Source organism: Schistocerca americana, chromosome 7, assembly GCF_021461395.2.
Source record: "Schistocerca americana isolate TAMUIC-IGC-003095 chromosome 7, iqSchAmer2.1, whole genome shotgun sequence".
NCBI lineage: Eukaryota > Metazoa > Arthropoda > Insecta > Orthoptera > Acrididae > Schistocerca > Schistocerca americana.
Window position 1 is genome coordinate 264,541,568 of NC_060125.1, and position 20,703 is coordinate 264,562,270.

At 44.8% G+C, this 20,703-nt stretch overlaps 1 protein-coding gene across 1 annotated transcript in view; it reads right to left on the reverse strand.

The window, feature by feature from the left end:
* Positions 1–20,703, reverse strand: part of LOC124622864 (mucin-3A) — a 368,592-nt gene that overhangs the window by 148,823 nt on the left and 199,066 nt on the right. Inside the window, exons 3-4 of the mRNA XM_047148658.1 lie at positions 16,184–16,500; positions 5,120–5,407 (exon numbers count right to left, since the gene is read on the reverse strand). Coding sequence (XP_047004614.1) covers positions 5,120–5,407; positions 16,184–16,500 — 605 coding nt within the window. The remainder of the gene's footprint in view (positions 1–5,119; positions 5,408–16,183; positions 16,501–20,703) is intronic.

Consider the following 20,703-nt stretch of genomic DNA (forward strand, 5'->3'; position numbering starts at 1 on the left):
CACCCTAGTCATCACTCTTTTTTTTTTTTCGCCTTTTAGAAATGGCTGGCGGTGCAGGGAATACTCGCCTCTCGGCGTGGTCCGCCAACTCGGAGCCGCGCATGTTCCGCAGAGTGTTGTCAGTTTTTATGAAGGTAGCGAACAATGCACATATTAGCATAGACAATGGCTTGCGGCCTAGCTAACACAAACCCATCACCATAACGCCGCCGCCACGCCCCTTCGCGCTCTAGCGCAACAGCTGCAAGTTTCGGGTGCAAACCACGCCGCGTCACAAAGGTCGGTGGCGCGGCTCGCACCGCGTAATTTCGCTGGCATTCAGGAAATTAATAACACAGAGCTCCACAGCGTGCGGCGTACATAAAGGGAATGGGAGCGCAGCAAGCGATGTGACATTAATTCCCGCATGTCGGTCTATTTATAAACTCCCTGACGCTTCCTACTCAACTTTCAGAGCACTTTAAGTTACACTTCCGGCATTTCATTACTAATGTTATTTCGCTGCATTTCAGCTTCAGAGTCGTATGCCACGTGGTACTTTACTGAGGATTTCCGTTTGGTACACCAGACAACCTCTCCTCTGGTGTACGAATCTTTTGTATGGTTGTGAACTCTTTGTTCATTTGACGATTTAAAACTGTTTTCAGCTCTACGGTATAATGTCATTTTAAATATAAAAGTGTTTATAAATTCACTGCAGGTATCTAACGATGAATTTTTCAGCTTAAAACCGGTAATCACGTTTCACAATAAAACTGCACACCTCTTATCTACGAGGACAAGGGTGGAAATTTCTCGGTCTGGCTCTGGACAGCCATGCTTGCTATTCCTCAGCGAGTAGATTCATCGTTCAAGAGCGATTTTGGGAATGTGTGAAGTACCCATTTTTGCTTCGCCTAGAAAATTTTAAAGCCCCTATTGTTTTCTAAGGTGTTGGAATAAATGAAACAGGGTGTCAAATCTGTGAAATCGGATGTACACATTGTGAACGAGTGTGAGTGGTCAGTGAAGTATTATGAAAAAAAGATGGCAATTTCTTTGTCCTTTGGAAATCCAGGTCCGTTCTCGAATGCCCTTGATCCAGTTGCTCTTGAAAACTAGGGTGGTATTCGTTATTTATAGTTCTACACATTGTGGAGTAATTCACAAGAAAAGCTGTTTTTGCATCCCAATAAACACTGGCCACAAGAGGAGTGAAAATAAAATCACTTTAGATGTTTCCCAGGAATTTTCAAATAATGTTGAGTAATTAGAATTCGTAGTTTATTTTGGTCAGCGGTCAACAAATGCGGCACTCGCCTTACGTAAATTTTACTCGCTCTTAATTCTTCGTTTGACGTCAAATATTTTATAGTCACATTTGACTTCAGCCACCCAATTAATAGTTGTCGGAAAGCGCTGCCGCACATTTTTTATATCATTAGGACTGTTGTACACGCTGTCCACATCTCAGCAGCAATTTCAAAAATTCTTCTCCCAGTGGAGAGTAAAAATATTCCTTAAGACGTGAAAAAGCTAAGTACTACTTCTGCTTTTTAGTGTTATTCTGAGGCCGCATGTTGCTTACCTGTCTATTCAACGTTTCATACTGCGCCACAGGTGCGCTACGGCGCGAATCAACCTGTCTCAGAAAAAAACACGCGATACGTGGTGATAGTGTCAACCGCTGGAAGAAGACTATGTGCACGAGGTAACAAGTGTAGCAGAATATGAAGATACCTGAATGTAAAATAAGATATAAGCCGTTTGGTCACACAGTTTTACTTTGTTTTACGTCGCAAACGAATTAATCTTTTTCAAAGATTCTTGGGTATGTTACGTGAAGCTCAGAGGATGCTTTCGAAAAATCTGCTGCCACTTCTCCCCTTAACACGAATCTTGAGTGATTCAGCAAAGTTGTAATAACCTATATCTATACACTGCGAGCCACCTTAGTGTTTGTGTTGGACGGCGTTTGGTATACCACTGTTACTTCCCTCTTTTTCTACACCAACCGCGAGTGGTTCATGGGGTAGAATGACTGTTGTTACGCCTCCGTCTCATTTCGAATTTTACGTTACAGGACTCTTCGTGAGATATACGCTGGAGGAAGTAATACAGTCGCTGAATCTCCTATGAGCTTACTCTCTCTGCACTTTAACAGCAACCCGCACCGTGATGCAAAAGACATTTTTGCAGCTTCTGCCACTGGTATCGGTTGTACCTTCTCGCTTACCGTATGAACCTGTTACGAAATGCGCTGCTCCTGTTTGGATCTTCTCTACTTCCTTTGTCAATACCGTCTGGTATGGGTTCCATATTGATGAGCAACAGTCAAGCATTCTTCGAACGAGGGTTTTGTAAGCGACCTCCTTTGTGGATGGACTACATTTTATGAGAATTTTTTCAGTGAAGCTCAGTTTGGCATTTGCCTTACTTGCGATTAGTTTTATTTGATAGTTCTGCATTAAGTCGACCTGTACGCGTATTTCTAGATATTTAATTGATGTGACGGCTTCTAGTGATTGTTCTGTAATCGTGTAATCGTATTTTCCTACTACAAGTAGTACCTCAAAATTTTTTATGTGAAACCTCTTAAAGTTTTTTAAATAAAACAAACGTTATTAATATTCTACATCTTTATTCTTCCTGTCTAGATATTTACTTCTCAAAATAGTCACCCTGGCGACGAACATATTTCTGCCAACGAGAGACGAGTTCGGGCCATCATCACCGTAGAAATTTGGACTTGATTGATGGAGCCACGCAGGCCGCTGTGGCCGAGCGGTTCTAGGTACTTCAGTCTGAAGCTGCGCTACCGCTACGGTCGCAGGTTCTAATCCTGCCTCTGGCATGGATGTATGTGATGTCCTTAGGTTAGTTAGGTTTAAGAAGTTCTAAGTTCTAGGGCACAGATGACCTCAGATGTTAAGTCCCATAGTGCTCAGAGCCATTTGAACCATTTGATGGAGCCACAGCTTCATCTCTGCTTTCACCGCTTCACCATTGTCAAAGTGAAGACCCCGAAGATGTTCTTTAAGTTGTGGAAACAGATGAGAATCTGATGGGACCAGGTCGGCACTGTGTGCAGGATGATCTGTGACATTGAAGCCAAGGCAGCCGGATTGTTGCAGATGTCACAGCCCTCATGTGTTGCCTGGTACTGTCTTGCTGTTGGATAGGGCGTCCCGTGTCTGGACCCTCTTCGAATTCGAAATGCGATGACGGCATACTGAATCTCACACGGTCCAGTCATACTAACGTGACCATCGTCTATGTTCGCGTCAACGTGCACTAGCTACACACAGACGGAAGGTGGCAGCACTAGCAGTGGAGGGAATAAAAAGCTTTTCTGGGGAGTGCAGTCTTTGTCGTAATGCGGCAACGGAGCGATTCACACGTCAAAAAAGCTACGATCACTCGCTTTCGGGCCAAGGGTGGGAGCATTTACGAAAAGGCTAAGGTCGTGAATTGTTTGTGTCTCGCCGTGGTTGAAGTATAACGTGCATGTAAATGCGACGCTATCTAAAACCGGCGCCGATGTCACTGTGGTTCAAATGGCTCTGAGCACTATGGGACTTAACATCTGAGGTCATCAGTCCGCTAGAACTTAGAACTACTTAAACCTAACTAACCTAAGGACATCACATACATCCATGCCAGAGGCAGGATTAGAACCTGCGACCGTAGCGGTCGCGCCGTTCCAGACTGAAGCGCCTAGAACCGCTCGGCCACTGCGGCCGGCCCCACTGTGGTTCACCATGGGCTATAGAAGACAGGGATGAACAACGGCTACGGAGATTTGTACGAGCTAATAGACGTGCAACTGTTGAGCAACTGATCGCCCAAATAAACAAATGGCCTACCGATAGTGTCTCCTCAACGACCGTTCAGCGAACGTTGCTGCACATGGGCCTACGCAACAGGTGCCTGGTACATGCACCCTTGCTGACTGCTGTACATCGGCCATTAAGACTGTAATTTGCACGGCAGTACCGCAACTGGATATTCAATAAGTGGCGACAGATGCTCTTTTGAGATGAATCGAGTTTCATGCTCCATCGGACAGATGGCCATTGGCGTGTACGGCTTCAAAACTCGGGAAGCAATCAATCGGGAAGCAAACACCCTGCAACAATCGTCGGAAGAGTCCAGGCCGGAGGTAGAAGTGTTACGGTATGGGTACTTGCATCTATGAGGTGTGGTTCCGAAACTCCCCGGATGTAAACCGAATCGACCACCTCGAGCGGGCTGTTGCACCACATATCCCCAGCCGAGAACTCTAGTGTAGCTATGGAGTCTTCGAATGGCTCTGAGCACTATGGGACTCAACTGCTGAGGTCATTAGTCCCCTAGAACTTAGAACTAGTTAAACCTAACTAACCTAAGGACATCACAAACATCCATGCCCGAGGCAGGATTCGAACCTGCGACCGCAGCGGTCTTGCGGTTCCAGACTGCAGCGCCTTTAACCGCACGGCCACTTCGGCCTGCGCTATGGAGTCGGCATGCGTCCACAGCCCTGTCGGTGCGTTCCAAAACCTCGTTGACTCCATTCCTCGCCGGCCGGAGTGGCCGTGCGGTTCTGGGCGCTTCAGTCTGGAACCGCGCGACCGCTACGGTCGCAGGTTAGAATCCTGCCTCGGGCATGGATGGGTCGCTGTCCTTAGGTTTGTTAGGTTTAAGTAGTTCTAAGTTCTAGGGGACTGATGACCTCAGCAGTTAAGTCCCATAATGCTCAGAGACATTTTTGAACCCCATTCCTCCACGTCTCGTAGCTCCGCGCTGCAAACGGTTGTTATTCAGGCTTTTGATAAGTTGCCACATTAATTGACAGGGCAGTGGAGTTACGTTACACACCGCATTGTTACACGCTACAAAATCGGAGCCCTCTACATCTACATCTACATCTACATCCTTACTCCGCAAGGCACCTGACGGTGTGTGACGGAGAGTACCTCAACAGTACTGCAGAGGACTGCAGATATGCAGGCAAGATGAAGAATATTAATAATAATATTAATAATTTTTATTTCATTTACGATTATTTAAGAGTTTTCGCATAAAAATTTGGGGGTTCACTTTCCAGCACGCTCTGGTACTTTACATTGTCGTAAATGACGAGCCTGCACGCTCTTACCTTATAGGTCTCGTCGACGACCTCCGAGGGCTGCCTGGAGAGGAAGTCGTACTCGGGCTCTAGGGCGTTGTCGCCGAGCAGGAGTGCCGGCTCGTCGTCGCTGGAGGAGCTGGAGAGCACCTCGACCACGGAGGACAGCAGCTGCGGGGGCGGCCGCGACGCGGGCGAGAAGACGACGCTGGAGGCGCCGCCGCGCACTTCGACCACGCTCGAGGGCGGCGATTTGGGCCTCGGCACAGGGCTGGCGCTCGGCGCGGGACCGCGGACCTCCACCTTGCTCACCGGCGCCTGCCACACACACACACAAGATCACGTGCTCGCTCATTCCGAGAGCTTCCTGTAGTCAACGAAATGTGGCATTTAGAAACTGGAGTATGCTATCTACACTGCTTGTTAGTATAACTTCGTACGTGTACACACTATCGGTTGGTGTGTAAACGATTAGAGTCGCAATTCTCTATTACAGCTATAACGTCCATCAGAGTCCATTCGTGTTGTTTATATTTCGAGCCTTTATCAGGCCTGGTCGGGTGAAGGGGCGTGAAGAGCGTCAGATGGTTGGTTGGTTGTTTCGGGAAAGGGGACCAGACAGCGAGGTCACCGGTCTCATCGGATTAGGGAAGGACGGGGAAGGAAGTCGGCCGTGCCCTTTGAAAGGAACTATCCCGGCATTTGCCTGGAGCGATTTAGGGAAATCACGGAAAACCTAAATCAGGATGGCCGGAAGCGGGATTGAACCGTCGTCCTCCCTAATGCGAGTCCAGTGTCTAACCACTGCGCCACCTCGCTCGGTGGCGTCAGATGTTGGGAGATCGCTGTGAAGGATATGGAGATGTCGCATAATCGTGTGAGGCAGCATTATCAGCAGTTAACACGACTTTAGAAGCCTCATCTTGGGTCTAATAGGGCTAGCTTATCAAATTTTCCAAGATCCAGCTTTGTTGTGCATTCAGATTTGACAGCGGTCCAGTGTTTGACTCCATGGGAATGTGTGGGCAGGAATATTAGGCGCCAAGGTTCCGTTCGACTACTACGAGGGAAGATCGCTATATTATGCGCTCAAGTATACCGCAACCCCTACACTTCGGTGCCTGCAATCGAGGAACATTCTGCGTCACCCCAGACATTGGTTAGAGACTAGCATCCTCTCTACGGAATTATCGTCCATTGTGTAGGCTGCCGTTAACACCACAACACAAACGGCTTCATTTCGGGTGGTGTCTGACCGGGAAGCATGGACTGTCGATGAAAGGCATCGCGTTGTGTTGAGCGATGAACCGTGGTTCTGCTCGACTCCGGATGGCCAATGTCGGTGAGTATGACGGTGACCTGGAAAGGGGTGCCATGTACCATTCTTCCAATGTTACGCAGATTTACGGAAGTGCTTTTTGGGGTTCTGATGTGGGATTCTTCGGGCCTGACTTCGGGTCGGGACTGGTAGGGATTCAGGAAACTATGATGGCAGAACAGTATGTTACAGACATCCAACGTCCATTTGTTACTTCTCATGCGACAGTTCGGCCACGCTTGGCACGTGTCTCTATAAACTATATGTGTGATGGAGAGGAACTCCCGTAGCCAACGATATCCCCATCTGTCCCCGACAGGACAAGTGCTAAAATAGTTCGGGCATCAACTCCATCGTAGTATCAGTGTCCGGGATATCAAGGGCCAGTTATCATAATTAAGTGACTCTGTTTTGTAATTACAGAAATAGAACGCACATCTCCCTAATCGATTATATTTCAGTTCGTTTCCGTGTCCCCTTATGGGTGCTTCACTTTTTTATCAGGTAGTGTATTTCAGACTAACAGTTTTGTTCAGCTATTTCTAGGTCGTGTTTGACGGATTAACGACAGTTAATCTGGTTCGGCTTTAATAATTCATCAGCACAACCAGTAACATTTTGCTAAAACAACAGAAGTTGAATTCTATCGCTCATAGCTGTTATTTAAAGTCAGTCAGCTTGAAGGACAACGATGGGCTCTAGATGACGACTTCATTTGTTATTTTCGTAAGATGCTGGTTCTGATGGCGACTTACTGCAGTGGAAAAGATCATCTGTCATGAATTTACCTAATACGATCAAGAAAGAGATGAATGAAAGTCTTACTGTGTGTCACAATCACGTCTTAAAGGAAAATACGTCGGGTAAGACCTGCTTTCGGAAAATGCAAATAATTCTAAAATTCTGTTATTATCCTCCTCAAACACTTTTCTTCGCCGATTCTGCTGAGAGCCTCGTCACTCATTATAGAAGTCCACCTGATTTTCAATAACCTTCCATAGAACCCCCCTCTCCACACCACAATTGTACACTTCAATTATGTACTTTATCGGTTTTCCCACAGTCTACGAATTACTTACATACAACGTCGTACTTCAACATATATTCTCGGAAATTTATTCTGTGGTTAATATCAGCTATATTTGATAGTAGGGAACTTCTTTTGTGAGGAATGTTCTTTCCGATGCCAGTCCACTTCTTATATCCTCTTGCTTCATCCTGCATGCGTACCTTGCTTCGGAGGTAGTAGAATTCCTTCAGTTCGTCTACCACCTGGCCTCCAATTTCGACGTTAGAATGATCGATGGTATCATTTCTGCTCCTTCTCATTACTTTGGTCTTCCTTTGGTTTAGTCTCAATCCATATTCTTTCCTCATTAGACTGTTCACTCCATTCAAGATCTCTTGTAAACTTTCCTCGCACTGAGGATTGCAGTGTCATCAGCTAATCTTACCATCGACATCCTATCACCTTCAATTTTAATACCACTCTTGAGCCTTTTTTCCGCCATTGGTTTTTCTTGGTGCAGATTGAGTAGTAGAGGAGAGGACTGCATCCTTGTCTTACACACATTTTTCTGAGAATTTCAAGCATCTTGAACCAGTTTACGTAGCTTTTTCTAGGTCTGCTTTATAAAAAGTCTTGAAGTTTCTTAATGAACTAAAATTTTGATCGCCAATAATGTGGCAGTATTTATATAACTTTTCATTTTTCATTTAATTAATATGCCTGCTCTTTTACAAATAACACAATGCAAGTATTCTCAGAGTTCTTGAAATTGTAGCATGTTATCCAGGGCTATACGCTATATTTCACTTACAGCGAAAAGAATTTTTGCCACAATTCAATTCAAGACTTTAATGCTCACATTTTCTTTGTTAGCGGTTGTGACAGCAAAATGCTTCGTTTTTAAATAACTATGTAGTATCTTCGATTTTGTATCTTTTAATGCTCATGTGGATACGATTTCACAAGTACTATTTTCTGCAATGTTTTATGAATAGTTTCAGATGAAAAGGCCATCAAGTTTTTCCTCGTTTTATTATGATATACATTTCGATCGCTTGTGCAGAATTAAGGTTCGGTGAAATTTCATGACATATCAGTCGCAATAAATTATTATAGTTGCAGATGCACACTGCAAATAAATAAGTAAATAAACTGAGGATGATCATAACAGATTTCCAAAGAAACAGTGCGCAAATCGATGAAAAGTTTGGAACTTATTAAAAATCTGTGGAAGCATGTCTATGTTTTCATTCTGCAATATGTATTTGGAAAAAACTCTGATTATTAAACTAAAAAAATACTTACCACATTTTTGTCCTGAAAGGACACAATCTGGGAAATGTACCAACAGGTTTCATAATGTCTTAAGAAACATTGCTGTGACGTAAGTTATGCAATAAGCCAAAATGTTACTCGAAAGCTACTGTTAATAATTATTACGGGATACAGAAAAATTCCTCCATTTCCTTAATGACAACCATCAAATCTTGTATGCCAGTAATTCAACATCTTTTCCTTTCTGCTAGGTCCCTCAAAAGTGGGCAGATCAACACCACTTGTGGCATTCATGGTGTCTGAAATTAACTACATCAAATCGACTTGGCGTGAGGGGTACAGAAAGATGCCAAAATTTTATATTATTTTACATCTACACTGGCATCGTGGGTGATGCAGCTGTACATAAGTCGATAAAACTGAAGGAGTGTCAGTGTTACAAAATTAATTTGTTCACTACCGGCTTCGACTTTATCATAAGAAGCTACCACGTCTATCTAGGTAGAAAACTAACAGAGCTGTTTTAAGAGAAATACAAAATAGATTATGATGTATGTGAGTTAAAACATATTCGATAAAAACACAGTACATGGATAGCAGACTAAATGTCACATTAGAAGTAGGAGCACTCGTGTCGTCAAGATGACCTGTGAAGGTGTTGGACAATTCAGTTCACAAATTCGCAAACTAGTAACTGGAAGAGTAGTGTGAGGAAGATCTCTACAGTACGGCGGAAGAAAGATAGAAAACATCATCAAAAGGAAATTAGTAAAGTTTGCAATTACAAAATGAAGACCTATATATGGACGTTTGCCTAAGCTACAGGTACGTGAATTGTCTTCTAGGCAACCACTCACTGCAAATATATGCAGGATACGTGAATTTTTCTCGCGAAAAACGAGCTAGACAACAAAAATATTACCGCAAGATGTGTTATGTGAGGCCTAGAATTTTTCATACACTTGTAAAGCTTCATGACCTTCAAGTGCTAACTCTCTTTTATCGCACCTGACTGGAGTTTCACAAGTGGGTACAAATCTTCCTCTCACTCTAAGACGCGTTCGTTGTTGTGCCACTCAGTCACATTCTGCAATTGAGTGTCACTATGTACGTAGTCCAAAGGTCGCTCTCTACATGGAGACTCTGATTCACATTATAAAAATGATACGTCAGTGCAAATTACCTCAATTTCCGAATGTCTTGGTGATCAAGTTTTGTCCTTTACGTTCATCTTCAGTTTGCTTCCATCCGTGATATATGTTACAAATAGACACGACGAACTAATGGAACTGTGACTTCAATAAGGATAAAAAAGGCGCTTATCTGTATGCGTGTATCGCGAAACATCCAATAAATGCCCAATAATATGTAAGTTATATCGACCAGCAAACAGCGAAAAAAATTACTCTTGTTCTTGTGTTTGAAATTACTGTACCACGATGTTGTTATTAACTGTCATGGAATCCCAATTTCTCTCAGCATGCTGGAGTGTAAGGTGGAAATGGACAAATTCTGTATTTCGTGTTCTGCAGCAGAGAAGAAGATAAATAAAATTGTTCTGAGCCATGTACAATGCCATCTTTTGTTATTATGTACTCTGAGTTGTTTTCAGGTGGCAGAATCTTGAGTTCATCATGGCACGGAATATATATTCTTAAGAAACTGCCGAACATGCACAAAAATGGCCCTTTCCTAGACAACAGAAAAAAGAAAAGGAGGATTACTAGCACAATTAAAAGAACAGGAGCAAAGTTCGGAATTTTAAGAAACCATACTGGAATTAGTCTAACGTCAACTAGGTGGACCAAGCTGAATCTGATGCAGGATTACTGGAAGGGAATTTGGAGTTTGTTCCACCAATGTCTTTACCACGTAACCACTATGTTCACTTATTTATCGGCATGTTACGCTGGCACGTTTTGTGCATGAAAAACACTCATTACCGCCGAGGTCCATTCCTGTCACCAAGTGTCTCTGTCATTTAGAGGTTTTAGAGGACTTTGTAATAAAGCAACGCCTGCTATAAAAATGGAGTGCTAGTCTTGTTCTTTTGATAGGATAACAAAACTTAAGTAACGTTTCACAATATAGGACTAACACGGAACATCATCGCAGCTCACAATTCAACCATCCACAACGAAATTGGCATCCACAATGCCATTATATTTTAGAAACTCAGAGATGCTGTCTCGCAGTATTATTTTTCCTCGGAGTAAATAACTGTTACAATAAAAAATTTGTTCTAGTAGAAGAGAAAGGGTAAACGAGAGAATGATGAATGCAAGCAGGATTCGCGACACCTCCGTCCAGACGCTATTGATCTATGTGTTACACCTGCACACCTAACAGGGCACCAGGTGGTAAGCGGACCTCAGGATGGCGGAACAGATTGGCGTGTACTTTGCATTTTACGAGATGAAGCAACACATCTATCGACGGAATCATCTCTTGCGGATGGCGTGTGGTTCAGCAGATGGTCAGTCGGGCCACCAGGTTGGAGTTTGCGGCTTGACATTTAAGAGTTTCAAGGCCACCAGAGGAGGACTGCCGAATTTCACATATGAGTTATTCTACCGAGTCAAGGGTGTGGGTGCGGCATTAAAGGAAGTGTGCCATCTGGCAGCGCAACCTCTCAGCTTTGTCGCAGGATAAATGGTCTACAGCTTCTTGGGAACAGGAGACTTGAACTAGATCTGGATAACCTTGCACTAAGATTGATGGGTTTGGAAAAGGAGATAAAGGTGGTCAGAGTTTAATACCACTTTGACAACAATGTCATTAAATGTGAAATTATTGAAATTAATCCATTACCGGACTGATTCAAATCCCTATATAACTTAACCTGAAAAATAATGTACGAAGTGCTTAACCCTTTATTTGTCACACACAGAATTGTTGCGCAGAAGAAGTGTTAAGTAACTTAAATTAGAAGTATACAGTCATTTGAACAATTTTTCATACATCACTTCCAAATAAAGTGTGTTACTTGTAAGTATCATTGTCCATGGGTGCTACAATAAATGTACTACATCGTTGTCTCTGTAGCTGAAAAACGGTTCCATTTTGCACTATTGTAAGTGAAATGTCTTTCCACAAAGCACAGAACAATTTCACATTCTAAGCGTTTTACATTAGCCCGTCCATGAGCGCAATGTTTACATCCTCACTTTTGCTCCATATTCTGGCCAGTGACCAAAACTGTCATATCGTATATCGGTCAACGGCTCACGTTCACATGTTTACTTCTTCTCTTGGCCTTTTTGTCCGTCGTATACTCAAAGCCAGGCTTCGTCTTCCCAGAAAACAATAGTCCGTTTTCGATGTCCTAGGTAAGAACTCGCTAATACATCTCCATAATAACGCACCTTCAAGACTTTCTCTTCCCATTTATAAGCAATTTTCGTTGCACAATGAAGAACGGCGGCCACAAAAAATGTATGAAACTGCTTTACTTGTGACTGATGCTCACATAACGGTGCAAAATGTCTGTTAAAGGTGCACACTATTCAGAAACTTTTCACCAGAGACTACAAAATATCGCAGAATATGAGATCTTGAATGTTGCTTGCAAGCACCATTACCCATCAAAGGACGAAACTTGAAACATGTCGCAGGAATCAGTATGCATTTTGAAGTTGTTTCACGGCAACAGTGCCAACCAAAGGGTTAAAACAAATTCACCCTGCTTCACAAGACTGCTTATTCTGAGTAAATGAAAATAATACAGTTAGAGAGAGAAAGTTTACTGTCGCATCAGTTGTAAGTTGATGTCTTATGTGGTTGCCGGTAGGGTTCTGCCTGATGTCGTTTACTAGATGTGGCGGTAACACATCAAAAGAAGTCGTTTTTACTTCTCTATAGCAGCAGGTGTAATAAACTTACAGCTGCGCTGCAAGATTCACAAGATTTACGTCGAGAACATGGCATTCCACCTAATACATGAACATTTTAGAGGTGTGGATTTAATTGAAATGTACCAACTGAAGAGAGAATACAAAACGCCATCTGGATTGGACGGAAGCTGGTTAATTAACAAGTGAGTTAGTTGCATCACACAGATCCCTACCTACCCCACATGACGACAGTTTGCAATTGGCGCCCAGGTAAACTTTCAGTTTAGATGTGTAAGTTACGTGTACATCCGAATGGAAATCCGTACTCTGCAAGCTACCTTACGGTGAATGGCGGAGGGTACATGGAGTGTCACTATCGCTTCAGCCTTCCGTTCTCCAGTCGCGAATGGTTTGGGGGAGGAACGACCGTTGGTAATGCGCCGCGTGAGCTCAAACCTAATTTTACGTTCGTAGCCTTTTCTCGAGACGGACGTAAATGGAGGAAATGTATTAGTCGGCTCTTCCATGAAAGTACGATCTCAGAATTTCAACAGTAAAGTACAACGTGATACAGGAAACCTCTGTTTCAGCGTCCCCCACTGAAGGTGGCTGAGTATTTGCAAGAAGCTTTCGCGTTTACTAAATGGGAGTGAGAAGAAGCATGCTGCTCTTCTTTGGATCTTCAGTATATTTTATATCAGCCCTATCTGGTATGGAATCCAGAGTGACAAGCAGTATTCAGTTATTAGTCGAACGAGAGTTGTCAAAGCTATCTTCCTCCTTTACGGGTGGACCACACTTCCTATGGATTCTTCTAATGAATCTGAGTGCGGCAAGTGTCTTGCCTTTGATTAGCTTTAAGTGATCGTCTCACTCTACATCGCTCCGTACGTTCGATTGCAATTCACCACAAGTTTTTACCTCCATTAGTGCATATTAACAATAAAACTCTAAGACTTACGTGTCTGTCTGTTTGACCATGCTAATCTCTCTAACGAAGTATTCACAGGTAAATTGAGCATTGCATGAAGGCCTGTAATAGGCTTTATTTCATCAAATTCGGATCACAAAGAAAGATATGGCAATTGAATGTTTTATGGCAGCTAATATTATAAATGCTAAATTATCTCTGTAAGTAAGTTTTCGCGACTAACCCGCTGAACCGATTCCGATGAAATTTCGTATGGAGATAACTTGAACCCTGAGGAAGAACGTGAGCTGCTTTAGAAACTGTATAGTGCAGGTTGCTAATTGATTTGAAGAATATAACGTGCATTAGGGAAAAATACTTATTCTTCAAAAAAGCTATTTACCGTTTTTAATCTTTACCATATTTGTGAAAAGAATTTTACTGTTTGATATGTGCTACGTGAAATGACTCAAAGTTATGAATACAATGTTTCTACTTCAGAGTGTTTGATGCATAGTTCCACACTATTTGTTGCATACTGTACGACTACTTCAATGGCACGATGAAAAGTTGTGCGCTTCTTAACATGCCGACGCATCGTGCGCTGGGGCAGTGAGCCACACATAACAAGCTGCGTTTACCCCAACCAGCAGACGTGTGAGGGTAGCTGATGTCACTGCACATTCAGTAGGTAAGTTACTGAACATCACTCATCACAGCAAAACTGCTGATGTGCGAGCAGAGCTGCAGGTAGCAGTTAGTGTATCTGATGTGAAAGTGATATACACTCCTGGAAATGGAAAAAAGAACACATTGACACCGGTGTGTCAGACCCACCATACTTGCTCCGGACACTGCGAGAGGGCTGTACAAGCAATGATCACAGGCACGGCACAGCGGACACACCAGGAACCGCGGTGTTGGCCGTCGAATGGCGCTAGCTGCGCAGCATTTGTGCACCGCCGCCGTCAGTGTCAGCCAGTTTGCCGTGGCATACGGAGCTCCATCGCAGTCTTTAACACTGGTAGCATGCCGCGACAGCGTGGACGTGAACCGTATGTGCAGTTGACGGACATTGAGCGAGGGCGTATAGTGGGCATGCGGGAGGCCGGGTGGACGTACCGCCGAATTGCTCAACACGTGGGGCGTGAGGTCTCCACAGTACATCGATGTTGTCGCCAGTGGTCGGCGGAAGGTGCACGTGCCCGTCGACCTGGGACCGGACCGCAGCGACGCACAGATGCACGCCAAGACCGTAGGATCCTACGCAGTGCCGTAGGGGACCGCACCGCCACTTCCCAGCAAATTAGGGACACTGTTGCTCCTGGGGTATCGGCGAGGACCATTCGCAACCGACTCCATGAAGCTGGGCTACGGTCCCGCACACCGTTAGGCCGTCTTCCGCTCACGCCCCAGCATCGTGCAGCCCGCCTCCAGTGGTGTCGCGACAGGCGTGAATGGAGGGACGAATGGAGACGTGTCGTCTTCAGCGATGAGAGTCGCTTCTGCCTTGGTGCCAATGATGGTCGTATGCGTGTTTGGCGCCGTGCAGGTGAGCTCCACAATCAGGACTGCATACGACCGAGGCACACAGGGCCAACACCCGGCATCATGGTGTTGGGGGTGATCTCCTACACTGGCCGTACACCACTGGTGATCGTCGAGGGGACACTGAATAGTGCACGGTACATCCAAACCGTCATCGAACCCATCACTCTACCATTCCTAGACCGGCAAGGGAACTTGCCGTTCCAACAGGACAATGCACGTCCGCATGTATCCCGTGCCACCCAACGTGCTCTAGAAGGTGTAAGTCAACTACCCTGGCCAGCAAGATCTCCGGATCTGTCCCCCATTGAGCATGTTTGGGACTGGATGAAGCGTCGTCTCACGCGGTCTGCACGTCCAGCACGAACGCTGGTCCAGCTGAGGCGCCAGGTGGAAATTGCATGGCAAGCCGTTCCACAGGACTACATCCAGCATCTCTACGATCGTCTCCATGGGAGAATAGCAGCCTGCATTGCTGCGAAAGGTGGATATACACTGTACTAGTGCCGACATTGTGCATGCTCTGTTGCCTGTGTCTATGTGCCTGTGGTTCTGTCAGTGTGATCATGTGATGTATCTGACCCCAGGAATGTGTCAATAAAGTTTCCCCTTCCTGGGACAATGATTTCACGGTGTTCTTATTTCAATTTCCAGGAGTGTATAATAATAATAATAATAACAATAATAATAGTATTAATTTTGAAACGTGCTGTATATAACTTCTCAAGTACTGTTATGTTACAAAAGGAATCAATCCTTTAATGGAACAGTAGCACACCGTCATCAGGCCACACCTGGCACACCGGGACCATCCGACCGACGTATCATCCTGTGCGCAGGGTGCGGATAGGAGGGGCGTGTGGTCAGCACACCGCTCTCCCGGTCGTTATGATGCGTTTCTTTGACCGGAGCCGCTACTATCCGGTCGAATAGCTCCTCAATCGGCATCACGAGGCTGAGTGCACCCCGAAAAATGGCAACAGCGCATGGCGGCCCGGATGGTCACCCATCCAAGTGCTGGCCACGCCCGACAGCGCTTAACTTTGGTAGTTTGACCTGAACCGGTGTATCCACTGCGGCAAGGCCGTTGCCTTTTGATAGAACAGGACTGATAATGATTTTGTGCGTCTAGTTAACCAGAGGCAAATCGTTTGCCTGCCGCTGTGCCATCTGAGAATGTGAACATGTAGGGCAGACAAACCTTGACGATGTGGACGACGCTGGAGGGCGGCCTGTTCTGGACGTGGACCTCGCTGGATGCCGGCCCGGTCAGCACCTGCACCTTGCTGGAGGCGGCCGGCTTGCGCACTTCGACCACGCTGGAGAAGACGACTGTGGCCGGAGCGCCGACGCGCACCTCCACGTTGGAGGCTGGTCGGGCTTTCTTGTCCGACGTGGGGTCGCTGGAGACAGTCTTGCTGGGCTTGATGGCCGCGGGCGGCGCTGCGCTGCTGGTGGTCGGCGGTCGAGTCTCGATCACGGTCGTCTTCGTGGTCTGTTTCGGGCTCGGCGCAGCTCCTGCGGATAAAACGTTAAACCCATATAAATCACTGCACGAGACTACTATAAAGTGTGTTCAGCGTTAGAGGAGACTACGAGTACTCACAACGACCTTCTTAATTACAAGCACGTTATAACTGTACCTCATGAGTTAGAAAAGTGCATTTCATTATAAGTCATATTCATTGTTGTTGTTGTGGTCTTCAGTCTTGAGACTGGTTTGAAGCAGCTCTCCATGCTAATCTATCCTGTGCAAGCTCCTTCATCTTCCAGTACCTACTGCAACCTACATCCTTCTGAATCTGCTTACTGTATTCATCTCTTGGTCTCCCTCTACGATTTTTACCCTCCACGTTGCCCTCCAATACTAAATTGGTGATTCCTCGATGTCTCACAACATGTCCTACCAACCGATCCCTTCTTCTAGTCAATTTGTGCCACAAACTTCTCTTCTCCCCAATCCTATTCAATACCTCCTCATTAGTTATGTGATCTACCCACCTAATCTTCAACATTCTTCTGTAGCTCCACATTTCGGAAGCTTCTATTCTCTTCTTGTCCAAACTATTTATTGCCCACGTTTCACTTCCATACATGGCCACACTCCATACAAATACTTTCAGAAACGACTTCCTGACACTTAAATCTATACTCGATGTTAACATATTTCTCTTCTTCAGAAACGCTTTCCTTGCCATTGCCAGTCTACATTTTATATCCTCTCTACTTCGACCATCATCAGTTATTTTGCTCCCCAAATAACAAAACTCCTTTACTACTTTAAGCGTCTCATTTCCTAATCTAATTCCCTCAGCATCACCTGACTTAATTCGACTACATTCCATTATCCTCGTTTTGCTTTTGTTGATGTTCATCTTATATCCTCCCTTCAAGACACGATCCATACCGTTCAACAGCTCTTCCAAGTCCTTTGCTGTCTCTGACAGAATTACAATGTCATCGGCGAACCTCAAAGTTTTTATTTCTTCTCCATGAATTTTAATTTCTACTACGAATTTTTCTTTTGTTTCCTTCACTGCTTGCTCAATATACAGATTGAATAACATCGGGGCCGGCCGTTGTGGCCAAGCGGTTCTAGGCGCGTCAGTCTGGAACCACGCGACCGCTACGGTCGCAGGTTCGAATCCTGCCTCGGGCATGGATGTGTGTGATGTCCTTAGGTTAGTTAGGTTTAAGTAGTGCTAAGTTCTAGGGGACTGATGACCTCAGATGTTAAGTCCCATAGTGCTCAGATCCATTTGAACCAATAGCATCGGGGAGAGGCTACAACCCTGTCTCACTCCCTTCCCAACCACTGCTTCCCTTTATGTCCCTCGACTCATATTCATTAACTGCTTTTAATATGGGCACGCAAACCTGTATGAACAGGTACTTTTTCCAGTACCAATTTTCTTACTGAATCACAAACATTAATGTACAGTTCCCAGTCAGAAGTAACAATATGAGAAAAGCACTTCCATCCGTTTAGTTTTCCAATGTGGGGAATGGTGAGACATACGAGGTTATTTATAAGGACCCCCGGTGTTTCAGAAGATGACTGCGCCAGAATTATCACACTTGCTGAAAACAGAAACACGTCGGTGGATATCACATCTCTCGAACCTTTACCTTTCTTTACAGGTTCTGAATAGGGGCGACGTTTATGACACAGCAAACGTCGCCACGTTCGTGAAGTTCATTCTCGCGAACTGTCCAGCAGGGTGCTACAGCATCCCATTTTACGGATCTGTTCATTGCGTTGCCTATATGAAGGCGCAGGGTAAATGAATAACAATGAATCTCGGAGACAGCGCAACCTACATGTGCAGTCTATAACTATCAGAAATGTGGAAACTATTAGAAAGCTTCCGTTAACCTGCAGGACACTGAAATGTACCTATAATGTGAAGCAAATTCCCACTGCTTTTCCGATAAACTGACATGGGACACATTCGTCCAAATGGTAGTGAAAGGGTCTAAAAACATCATTTTACGCTTACAGCTGTAGATGGTTTTATTCTGCTACTGGAATTTCGGTGTCACGCCAGTGTACAGAATAAATATTCGATGTCATATCATAGCGTATATACCGTATTCTTCCTAAATAATTCCAGGGTTTCAGAAAATGACTGTGCGAAAAACTGCAAGACATCCATAATAATGTATTGAGCGTCTTTCCAAGTTCTTAACTCATGCTATAGGTACTCAATATGTACACCGTTTGCGATGTGGAAAATGTCATTATGTACTTGTAATTCATTGAAGTCGCTGTTGTTGCTGCTACCCAGGAAGGAACAACGACAGCAGCTCGCTTTGGAAATCAGTTTACTGAGTTGTCCTCTACAGACGCAACCTATTCTGTTTGACAATATGGAGGATATGATTTGTGGACATGAGGGGTGGCCAAGAGTTCGGCTGACGAACCGTGTACTGGAACGAGTACCGTAGCACGTAGCCTCGCTGCACACTTTCCTCCCCCCCCCCTGTACCCCTCTCCCCCTGCACACTTTCCTCCCCCCCCCCTGTACCCCTCTCCTCCCCCCCCCCCTTCCCGTGCCATGTTGTCTCAGAACAAGGAGGAGGAAGAGTCGGATACTGTGAACGTGCCGCATTTAAATGGCAGTGAGGTCGTATTGCATGTGACTTGGTTTTATATTTCACATTTATCAAAAGCAAAGAACGCAAGGGAAACAAATTTTCAAAAATATTTTATTATTTTTGGCGCTCTGAGGACATCATATAATTTTAATCTGGAACAAACTGTCGGCGTATAGATAGACGCAGATAATTTCACAGATTTTTGCACTAAAGTTACCACGTCATCGTGACTCAGTTTCCTGAGGTCTTACACACACAAATGTTGATCAAAATATTGGAGCGCTTTTGCTACGTTATTACGGAGCAGTGTTGTCTTTAGAAGAGGAATTACCTAGCAGATCAGTAACTTAAATCTACACATGCACAGAGGTGCTTTCAACTGAAACGACAAACAGTGTCTAAAACAGATCGAAGTTTGTCAGTGTCGGAAACTTCAAGGCTACAATGTTTTCTTTAAACGTCACGTTTTCTTTAAGCCAGTGAGCTTACCGAACTCTACTGTTTTGGTCATAATGTGTCTCTTCAATAATGCGGTTTTACGTTTCAGTGCATCCCCATCAAATAAGAAGGCAGTTGTTTCTCACCTTGCTATGTTTCACTTTTGCAAGTGTGCAGTCAAGTCCACTTAAAATGATAGGTGTGCAAATCCGTTCCGGATGTCCTAATTTTCCTTCCTTGACAAATTCAACAATAGCGGGTTTTAAATCGAGAAATCATTGCAGTCATGCCCCTTGATTTAACCAACGCACTTTGATGTAATTTATAAAGTCCCCTGCTCTTCGTTAAATCCCATCGGAAACTGTTGCAGCCGACAGCGACTTCGTAAAATTTACTTTTTGTAGCAGCAATTTCTTCACGTGCCACATGCTTGCAAAATTCGTACAAAATTCTTCTTGATGTACAGGACACTGAATCCTCCCTGTCGATCGTTGTAATGTTTTGCTCCCTCATTATCAACTAAATCCTTAAATTCTTTCTGTATGGTATTGCAATGTTGCTTCACAGCAAATTTCTAGTACCCATTGCTTATACGATTGCGTAACATACACAGATCAGACAGAACATTATGACCGCCGACCTACCAGCCATATAAACCCCTCCAGGTCATAGCAGCGACACCTGGCGTGGAATGACTGCTAGTGAGACTCACGTTCGGTGTTTGTTGTATCAGCGAGCATGCTGTCCTCGTGAAGGATTGCGAAGGCGCGCGATCTATCTGAGTTTGACCGAGAGCGTATTATGATGACCCGGATGCTCTGCAACAACATTTCGGAAACTCCACGACGTATCGGGGAGGGAGCCGTACTGAGCTACTTACGAGAACGTCCGAGCAAAGCCGAAACAGTCCGAGCCATGGCCCGCATACACCTCGCACACTCGGCCCACGTGAAGTTTTGGCATGACATGCCCCCCCCCCCCCCCCCCCGGTCTATGTGTTCAGATACGTTTGCCCCCGTGTGGCGACACCGTGATGTGCATGTTGAATCAAACTTCGAAAGATGTTTTGTCCACTAATAGACGTCATTTTTCTGTGTGGATTGCAGTTCTCATGCAGTCGTCGTTTGAAACCCCAAAGGTTATAAGTAAATACCCCTGCAGGCTTCTGTCTCACTTTATGGAATT